Source organism: Idiotropiscis lumnitzeri, chromosome 20 (genome assembly GCF_059441095.1).
Source record: "Idiotropiscis lumnitzeri isolate Australia: NSW breed Sydney's pygmy pipehorse chromosome 20, RoL_Ilum_1.0, whole genome shotgun sequence".
NCBI classification, from domain to species: domain Eukaryota; kingdom Metazoa; phylum Chordata; class Actinopteri; order Syngnathiformes; family Syngnathidae; genus Idiotropiscis; species Idiotropiscis lumnitzeri.
In genome coordinates, this window is record NC_142410.1 from 8034234 (window position 1) to 8044198 (window position 9965).

Below are 9965 nucleotides of genomic sequence, written 5' to 3' on the forward strand. Positions count from 1 at the left end.
GAGTGCTATTATATCAACTATCTGATTAACCTCATCATTTGCTATTGTACTTTTTTTAATTTCGGTTCAGAGAATGAATGAATGTTAAATGACTACAACCTGTATGTTTTTATACGTTTGCGGATATGTTTTGTGGTGATTTTATATGATCAGGACGTGCACGCCGTACTTGGAGCCTTTTAAAGTTGGAAGTATGTGAGCCCTCACTTCTAAAGGGGAATCGATAGTATACGAAGATACCGTAATATATGCGATAACGTCAGACGAAATATGTTTCGAATCCCCCGGCGTCATTTATGAGTTGATTTGTTATGTGGAACGCGCACGGTGATGATTGTTTATGTACACAAAGGTCGGCGGCACGAACGTGCGACGGATCTTCACGAAACGCAGTCAAACGGCGAAGCGAGCCAATCACGGCTCTCGTTTTATCCCAAGTACCCGGATGTTGCCGTGGAAAGCTCAGCTACGTCATTGTTCACCGCCGGACACCCGCTTGGAAATACGGAATGGCTTTACAATCGCTACAAACGTGCTTTTAACAACATTCCAGGTGAGTGTCTCGACGCGTTTATGCTCGAGTGGACATTCAACGACGCGGCCGTTGCGATCCGGTGGACCCGAGCCGCTCCGGTTTGTTGTGGCATCCTTACACCGGTCCTGTCATGTCTACTGGAGCGGCGCAGTGAACACACGGCTACCGGTGTCGAGCCCCTCCTTTCTATGCTAGCTACGCGTTCGTGAGCCATGACCCTCCCATGCTGTCGAACCAAAACGCTTACCCCCACCCCCTTCAAAAAAGCGCAACTGTATTGTGTTTGATCGCCAAGCGGGTCGCCGTCTTCTCCGCCATGTCAGCTCCGTCCATCGTGCCAAGTCGGCTAACGACGTTAGCACGACGTGTTAGCTACGCTCTTAGCTTTTGCGTAATGGTTGCCGTTTCCATGGCTTTCGTCCAACAAAAACATTCACGCTGGTGGTTAGTTGTGTTGGGTTGACTGCGCGAAGCTCAGTTCACAAGCCATTGTTTTGTTCCCGTAACAAGCTTCTCACGTTTGAGGAATGCTTTATTGTAATTGAATGGCTGCGCGTGCGACAGGCCTAGCCGCCAACGTGAGTCAGTAACGGTAGAGTGGGAGGGAACAGCTGCTTCCCGACCAGGAAATTCACCCCGTCTTTCCCCCCCTCCACAGAAACTTTAGCCAACGGAAAATTAAAAGTAAAGCTTTTAACGGCTAACTCTTGATTAATTGCAATAACGCGCGATCGGTTTTTTTATGACGTCCGAAGTACGTTTTTGAGCTTCCGGTAAATGTCGTTTGCGGAGAATGGAGGCTTCTACGTGCAAATGATCACATTGACACGTGATCGCATTCATTATAACTTCTTTGCTGTTTTGTAATAACTATGAAAGAGAAATTAGATAACGAGCTAATATTAGTCATGTGGTAGCGATTGTTTTTGTGTATGACGTGAGTCCTCTGTACTACTTCAGTGTGTTGAATTAAATTGTGTCCACAACGTCTCTTTACAACTTACTACGGAACTGTTGATAACACAACATTTGAGGCCAAATTTTGATTTTGTAATAAATGTGTTAAATTGTGTTCATTATTCTGGTAAATGTGACTGAGGTTCATTGATTAATCTAAAATGGCCAAAAGTGTAATGTGAGTGAAAGGTTGTTTAAATGTGCCCTGTGGTTGGCCAGCAATGAGTCCAAAATGTACCCTGCCTCTTGTCAAAGTCAACTCACTCATGAACCATACATTTGAGGACAAGCGCTCTGAAAAAAATATTTGGGAAAAAAACTGATTCTTGCCTCTCCTAAAACCTTTTATGTTTCTCCCACCTGCAGCAATGAACTATGACCATTGTTGACAGATCCTCCGAAAATTCTGACCACGAGTCAGTCGGTTGCAAGAGATCCCCCTTCACCAGTGGAGACGGGATGGACAGCAGCTGTTCCAGCAGCTGGGCGGTGGGCTCCACCCTCCCCACTGACTCGCCGCGACTCAAGGTTCCGGGGGGCTGCTTGGGTCCAACGCCTGGCGCTGTTGTCTACAATAGCACGCCTTCCTCCGTGGACCGACCCAAAGAGCAAGGTAGGGGCACAAATGAGTATTTTGTCTGGTTGAATATAATTTCCAAGAAGAATTCAAGCTGAGCTGAACCATTACCAAGAAACTGTCTTTATCGATCCCCCTTTTTCAACGCATGAATACCTGTTTTTGGGATGACTTAATTTACTTTCTAATGACACATTTGCCCATTAAGTTTCTAATGAAGGTTATCTTATTTATTACTAGAAAGTAATATGATTTGATGTTAAAATGAAATGTGTTGGTTTGCAGCAAGCTTTGGAAAAATAGAAAAACACTTGCTTTTTTATAAATGTCATGCTTTGTCTTTAGTTTTATACTATGCCTAAATATATAAACTTAATGGCCCAGCTTCCTTTCTAAGTACTAATCGGCAACATTGCACAATTGCAGGAACTGGTTAATGTCCTGCTCTTGAGAAATGCACGCAGTCTAATTTTAGCCTGTTGTGTGTCCAGTGTTGTGCTGCGGCGATGGCATTGACATGCCGCAGAAGGTCCTCTTCTCTCCCGATCGTCTTAGCCTAAAGTGGAACCAGGTTCAGCGCATAGGTGCCGGTCTCCAGAACATGGGCAACACATGTTTCCTCAACTCAGCCCTGCAGTGTCTCACATACACGCCGCCATTTGCCAACTACATGTTATCGCGAGAGCACTCAAAAACATGTAAGAGGTTTTTTTTTCTCTTTGTTCCTCACATCAAGGTTCTACCCAGACTCATATTTTTTTTATTTTATTTTTTTTTTTTATTTGGTTCTGCCACAGGTCACGAGCCGGGCTTCTGTATGATGTGCACCATGCAAAACCACATCATTCAAGTTTTTGCCAACTCTGGGAATGTTATAAAGCCAATTGGTGTGCTGAATGAGCTTAAAAGTAAGTGCTTTGGTACGATGTATGTACCCGGAATGAACGACAGTTGGCGCTGTTGATGTGTTTACGTTCATGAATTTGGAGGGAACCAGTGTCAAGTTTGCTTTATGCACCCTGACCTATGCTTTCTTCCTCCGCAACGCAGGGATAGCAAAGCACTTTCGCTACGGAAGCCAGGAGGATGCTCATGAATTTATTAGATACACGGTGGATGCTATGCAAAAGTCCTGCTTACCTGGAACCAAGTAAGTTTTGTCCTCGGATGAGGATTTGCATTGAGCATGCAGGAGAAAATAATTTGTTGTTGCATTTGTCAATATTTGCCGGTGAGTTAAGCCCTTCTGTTGTGATGTGTGGTAGATTGGACAGGCAGACGCAGGCAACCACTTTCATTCATCAGGTATTTGGTGGTTACCTAAGATCCAGAGGTAAGTTTTTTTTTTTCCGTCAGTTTATGATTTTTATGTTTATATTTTGTTGAATCTGATTACCTTTTTTTTTTTGTTTCTTTTTCAGTTAAATGTTTAAACTGCAAAGCAGTCTCGGATACATTTGACCCCTTTCTGGACATCACTCTAGAAATCAAAGTAACTCCACGGAATAAATAATAAATTTAATAATTTTCCAGTGTGCTTTGTTCAAATATATATGTCTTTTTCGTGAAAGGTATTTAACCTTTTGATTGCCTCTCGTTGCAGATGGCGCCTAGTGTCTCGAAGGCTCTTGAGCAGTTTGTCAAGCCGGAGCAGCTGGATGGCGAGAACGCCTACAAGTGTTCAAAGTAAGTTTCTGTCGAAAGAACTTTTATGGAAGCAGTTTTTACCTATTGTTTTGCAGCCCCTAAAAAGGAAAATGTTTCTCCCAGGTGCAAAAAAATGGTTACAGCCTCAAAGAGATTCACTATTCATCGCAGCTCCAATGTGCTCACCCTGTCACTAAAACGCTTTGCCAACTTTAGTGGAGGAAAAATCACAAAAGTATGTTGCCTTAACTTGAGTCGGTTACAGATTGTGTACATTCCTAAGTTATTTTCATATTCATCATCTTGTCTTTGCTCATCAGGATGTGAAATATCTCGAGTACCTGGACCTGCGTCCCTTCATGTCCCAGTCGCAAGGAGAGGCCCAGCTCTACGGGCTGTTTGCTGTTCTCGTCCACTCTGGATTCAGCTGCCATGCTGGACACTACTTCTGCTATATTAAGGTACTTTTCACATTTTTGTGATTGCCAAATGAAGTGAATGGATTGAGCACATGTTTCAAAAGTGTAAATATGAGTGCAACTTTTTTGGCATTGTGTTGATTTTCTATTCCCTCTTCTGTGTCTCCCAGGCAAGCAATGGTCAATGGTTTCAGATGAATGATTCCTCTGTGACTGTCAGCGACATTAGGTCTGTTCTGAACCAGCAGGCCTATGTCCTCTTCTACATCAAGTGAGTAAATTTTTAACATCAAATAGTTATGTTTTAATACTTGTTGTACATCAAGCATTACTACTACCAAGTCATCAACTATTGTGAAATATTGTTAATGCCAGATTAGAATTATTTCTTGACCATATTGTGAAGGTCGATAGCTGGTATTTATTTATTTATTTATTTAAATTGACTTTTTAGTAACATTCAAATTTAAAATTATTGACATGTCCGTCTTTCTAATTTGTCCGCCATTAATCTTGTTTCACAAGGTCCAGTGATGGAAAGAAAGAAGGGGACTATGGTCACATGACCCATAACTCAGCTGTCCCTGGTCAGTCATCACCTCGACCCATTGTGATTCCCCGCATCAACACCACCGGCCATCACAACAATGTCGGCTTCATCGGACCGCAGCTGCCCCCGCACATGACCAAGGTAAATTTGATCCCAAACCATAGGAACGTTTAATATTACAATTATCATGACCAAAATGGTCGTCTGCAGAATTCTCTCCACATGAACGGGAACGGATCTCTGCGGGACTGTCCCAAGCCCAGCACCAGCAGCAGTGTTGCCGGGAAACCGAACCACGGCGCGGCCTCTTCTTCTTCCGTGTCGCACTTGGCGGGCCAGCCTTCAGCGATCCCAGAGCACGAGAAGCGCCTGAAGCTGTCCTTCTGCATCGGCCAAGGCAAAACAAATCGCTCGGCTTCTTCCTCATCGTCAGCCAGCAGCTCCTCTGCCACCTCGTCCTCGAGCTCCTCAGCCTCCTCCTCCCAGTCTACCTCAGATGCTCGCTTCATCCCACGTCATCTTAACCACGCCAACGGTACCCCGCGCAGTAACGGGGATCACCAGGGCGGAGGCAACGGCTCGTCCTTCTTGGTGCCGTACAGCCAAGAGCTGTCAGAGGAGTCGGACCAGGAGAACGGCGGACCGCTGGATAACGGCTGCTCAGTGGAAAGTCACCTGAATGGAAACAAAAGAACAAGGGCTGACTTTGCCAATGGGGACTCTGACGTGCACCACACTGGAAACGGTTTGAATGGAATTACACACGGAATATCTAAAAGTATCCAAAATGGACACCATTATGGACTTCAAAAGGTCAATGGACATAATGGTGTTGAAAAGGTAAGCTATAGGTTTCCTTTTTTGCTATACACTCATGACGGCTTTTTGGAGCAGGTCTTGGTTTCTGGTGATTATTTGTAGTCTCTGTTGTGCTGTCATTAAATGATTTTTTTTTTTTTTGCCTTTAAGGTCTCTGTCAGTAGTGATGCGAGTTTGTCATCAGAGGCGGCTTTCACTGTGAATGGACTGGACACTGACCACTGTCAAGCAAGGTAACTTTACAATACAATTGGCGAGTCAAAACTCTCTCTTACAAGCTTTTAATTTTGTATATACAGATAATATAAGATGTTGACCGAGTTATGCTGCGATTAACATGAGTAATTGAAGCCCCCTAAATCTTTTTTTTAGAATTGCCTATAATAGAACTTTAACCATAAAAAATGTGAACGCCTAACTGCGCTTAGGCAGGGTTCACTTTCGTCCACTCTTGACCTCGTTTGCATATCTTGTTCTCGTGCTTGCAGCAAAGAGGCGTCTCAGGCAAGTTCTCTTCAGAGGGTCCAACCTGCTGCCAGTGAAAGCCAGCAAATGTCTCCTGACATGAGGGCTACACGTGTGTCCGATCCCCCGCCTCAGCAAACAGCCTGCGAAGCCGCAGCCGCTTCTGCCAACAAAATCCATTCCTCCGCATCTAGCGACTCTGCGTCCGTCAGCCCTACGGCCACCTCGCCCAACTCCTCTCACAGCGCCAGCGGTGCATGCGTGGCTCTACCAAAGGTTCCCGTTGCCGCCGATGAAGTTGCGCACGCCCCTCTGACTAACGGCTCATCGGCAGCCGTCTCCGAAGGGCGTGCAGAAGCCAAGGAGCAGCTCCGGTCTAGTCCCGCTTCCAGAGGCTACGAACGGCAGTCATCGCGGGAAAGGGGTCGAGACCGCCATTATTCGTCTGACTGGAGCAGGGATAGAGAGAGATACTACAGGGACAGGAGTCAGGATCGGGACGGTGATCGCTACAGGCGAGACTATCATTACTACCAACACCGCTCGTACAGGGATCCTGACTATTACCACCGCGACTGGGAGAGCGAACGTCGCTGGGAGCGGACCACCTACCACCCCAGGGAGCGCGACCGTGACCGGTGCTCACACCACTACCACTTATATCACCACCACCGATCCAGGGAAGACCGCGACTACCAGCGCAGGAGTTACGGCCACTCCTACCGCCATAAGTCATATGGCCACGGGAGGCGACAGCAGGACGGCCGGGAAGTTCACGGGATGAGAGACGATGGCAGGGAAAGGGACCACCAGCTTTATAGAGAGACGCTGTCGTCGTCAACCGCGCCGAACAGGTCGCCGTATCGACACGCTCTTCCAGGGTCAGAGGATCAGAATCCTCGAAGGAGCGGTCGCTCTGTGAGCTCTGAGGAGCGCTACAGCAAAAAACACAAAAAGAGCAAAAAGAAGAAGTCAAAGGATAAAGACCGATACCGTGAGAGTGGGTGAGTCTTGTTTTCATTACTTGATCCGCTATATCAGGGGTGGGCAAAATTTTGTTCCACATTTGTTTTTTAAAATAGATGGTTAGCAGTCAGCTGCAGATGTGATTGAAAAAAAAAAGTGTCAATGTATTTTGTCATCAAAATTATAATCAAAATCAGTTAATTATGAATTAGCCAATTAACATATTTAAAACACTTATTTCTTTTACTGGTATAGTTCAAATGTCTTAAATTAGTCAATTTATTTTAATAAAAATATCTAGGGATGGTCAAGTAATTTCATCGTGGCTGAAACCACCATTTTCAAGGTATTGTGTACTTATGAAGTGTGTTGATACCAGACACTGATACTTGAGGCAAAAAAAAAAATCTGATACAAATTAACTTCTTTTAATAAATAAAAATGAAAACTATACAATAATTTGACTAATTCTGTATTTTATGTAAACATGTTAATTAAATAATGCACGCTTATTGTAAATGCATTAATATAGAAATGTTTATTTTATTTTCTATTGTAAAAGGTTTAAAAAATCCCCCCCCCCCCTGATCTCTCGTCAGGAGTTCAGACTCGGAGCGAGGCTACGAATTAAAGAAAAAGAAAAAGAGGCGGCACCAGAGCGAGCAGCGCAGCCCGGACGGCCGCAGCCACGGCCACAAGACCCGCAGCAGTGAAGAACGCGAGTACCGCAAACGGCGTCACTCCAAGGACGCCAGGCAGGACATTAACAACTGCCCGCCGGACAAGCGCCGCCGCATCGACAACGAGCACGTTGGCACCTCCCCCGCTGCACCTGCACATGGGCCGTTTCACAGCCACCTTAATGGATACACAGGTAGGGTCACGCTCGTCATCAAATTATCTGAAGGTGAACATGAAGTCTGAAATAAAAGTGCACTTTTTTTTTCTTTTTTTTTTTTTAAGCAAACGGTTACAGCCAAGACAACTTTGTCTCCCATGTATGGTCCAGTGAGCTGAGCAGTACCATGAAGCACTGACTGTGAGTCGCCACTTACTGCATCTACCACATTACCCCACACCGCTCCTCAAAAAATATTTTTTTTTTTTTTAAAAAAGATGCCTTTATATATGACTGGGCACAGCATTTATACAACCTCCTTCCTTCTGTGGTCCAGCCTACCGAGCATTTACGTTATCAAGAGTCCTGGAGTATTTGGGGAATTCATTTAAAGAAGAAAACAATCGTCTATAGATGATGAAGCTCATGTCTTCAAGTGGAAGTCAAAAATGTTTTTTGCAGTAATATGTTTACGCGGTATTTTGATTAATATAGTGTGCGTGGAAAAGAACACTTGGAAATAGGATGAGTTAGATTCTTATGCTGATTAAAAGTGAAGTTGGCATGCTCAATTTTTTTCTAGCACGTCCAACTGATTAGCTATAGTAAGACTTGCCAAATTAAAACGTTTGGACTCATCAAGCTCGTGGGTATTGCAAAACGCGGGTCCTGTTGCTCAAAAGACGGGCGTGATAGAGAAATACTGAGGTCAGTTTTGGATTGGACCTACCTCAACAAAAATTGTGTTTCCCAGTGGAATCAATCAGATTAACTCATCCGTTTTCATCCATCTCAGGGTGCTGCCATTTTGCTCTGTACTCCCCTCTGCTGTCGACTGGAATTGAGCGCTCTGGCTCGCATTGCTAACACATGACCAAACCCAGAAAACAGGTGAGCCGTGATGTTCGCAATAGGGCACTTTCACATCAATTCCAGCCGACAGCAGAGGGCGCTACGAAGCCAAAATGGCAGGCTTTAATGAGTTACATGAAAACTGGGGGATTCATCTGCTTAATATTTAAAACATATTACTGTAAATATTTTTTTGGACGGCCACTTAAAAAATATTTTTGGGGGACTCTGATTGTTTGCCCACCCCTGCTTTCCATCTCGCATACATTTTAATACTTCTTTTTTGGTTCCAGACTCCCCTCCCCCTGCCGAGCTATACAGCAGAGGAATGATTCAACGACACGGTGCTTCATTGGGACAAAAGAAAATTGTATTTTTACCACACGTCAAGTGTTATAACTGTCTCTCTTTTAAAAAAAAAAAAAAATTTTAGTTGCAGTAACTCTCCTACTCCTGTCGGACGTGAACAATGACAAATATTAATATACACGTGTATGGAACACAAAGCCTGGCGCTTAAAACATCTCGACTGCTGCTCAGTGGAACTCAGGACATGAAAACTCATCATCCTCCACTCACTTCACATTAAAGGGAAACACACACGCTGCTGAAAAGAAGTTTGGAAGGTCGCTATGTGCGTGGATGATTTTGAGTTTTCTTCATCTTCACCGCTGGGGGTGGTTGGGGGTGGGTAATACGTGGGAGGTGTGGAAATTATGAACAAACGAGCAAGAAGGCTTCACTTACTGATACCTCCACAATACCCTGGACTGACTTGAGCACATTTCCCCTGCGTTTGTTTAGTTTCTTTTCTAACAAACTCTAGTATTTTTAACTTGTTTCTCTTCTTCTCTGAGTCATTCCTTTCTGTCATTCTTTCAGCTCACATTCTGTTTAGATCGAAACTGAGAAAGAAAATGATGTAATCGCAGTTTTGAATGGGAAAAGAAATACAGAAAATCTTGTTTGCGTCTTCTAGCATCATAAGAAATACTGTGAATTTAATTTTTAAACTGTACTATCAGTTACTTTTATACATATATAAATATATATAAAACTCCTGTATCAGGACTATAAATAGATGTTGTTTTGCTTTATTTGTTTTTAGACAAACCTGGTAATTCTGCTCATTTTCTGGACTTCAGTCATCAATGAGTACGGACTGTGTTTTGTTTTGCAACTTTTTGACAGAAGTTGAAAACTTGTATTATTCCTTTTAATTTAGCATGTCAGCATTTATACATTGTACAAGGTAAATGCCTTAAAATACATTTTGTTAATGTCAGAAATTGTACTGTTGTCTTTGTGCGCAGAAAAAAAAAGATCTGTAAAAGCTGGAG

The 9965-nt window shown here is 43.8% G+C and overlaps 1 protein-coding gene across 4 annotated transcripts; it reads left to right on the forward strand.

The window, feature by feature from the left end:
* The first annotated feature begins 369 nt into the window (after positions 1-369).
* Positions 370-9962, forward strand: usp42 (ubiquitin specific peptidase 42). 4 transcript variants are annotated; one of them, XR_015840019.1, is made up of 19 exons: positions 370-553; positions 1859-2105; positions 2561-2767; positions 2867-2977; positions 3120-3219; positions 3335-3402; positions 3491-3561; positions 3673-3755; positions 3840-3951; positions 4037-4177; positions 4306-4406; positions 4661-4826; positions 4896-5525; positions 5655-5737; positions 5993-6973; positions 7535-7809; positions 7899-7974; positions 8570-8664; positions 8919-9962. XR_015840019.1 is itself a non-coding variant. In XM_088283990.1 (18 exons), exons 2-17 carry the CDS (start codon positions 1868-1870, stop codon positions 7970-7972), a joined length of 3441 nt encoding a protein of 1146 aa, XP_088140116.1. In that variant the 5' UTR covers positions 371-553; positions 1859-1867; the 3' UTR covers positions 7973-7974; positions 8919-9962. The 4 variants fall into 4 exon arrangements, 3 of the variants coding, with proteins under 3 accessions (XP_088140116.1, XP_088140118.1, XP_088140117.1); XM_088283990.1 differs by lacking the exon at positions 8570-8664 and having other exon boundaries at positions 371-553; XM_088283992.1 differs by lacking the exon at positions 8570-8664 and having other exon boundaries at positions 371-553; positions 1885-2105.
* The last annotated feature ends 3 nt before the right edge of the window (positions 9963-9965 follow it).

Excerpts from the sequence above, each read along its gene's own strand:
- usp42 (XM_088283990.1), top strand. The coding sequence starts at position 1,868 with ATGACCATTGTTGACAGATCCTCCGAAAATTCTGACCACGAGTCAGTC. Across the intron at positions 3,403-3,490 it reads TGGTTACCTAAGATCCAGAG|TTAAATGTTTAAACTGCAAA; the intron begins GTAAGTTTTTTT and ends TTTCTTTTTCAG. Across the intron at positions 4,178-4,305 it reads ACTACTTCTGCTATATTAAG|GCAAGCAATGGTCAATGGTT; the intron begins GTACTTTTCACA and ends TGTGTCTCCCAG.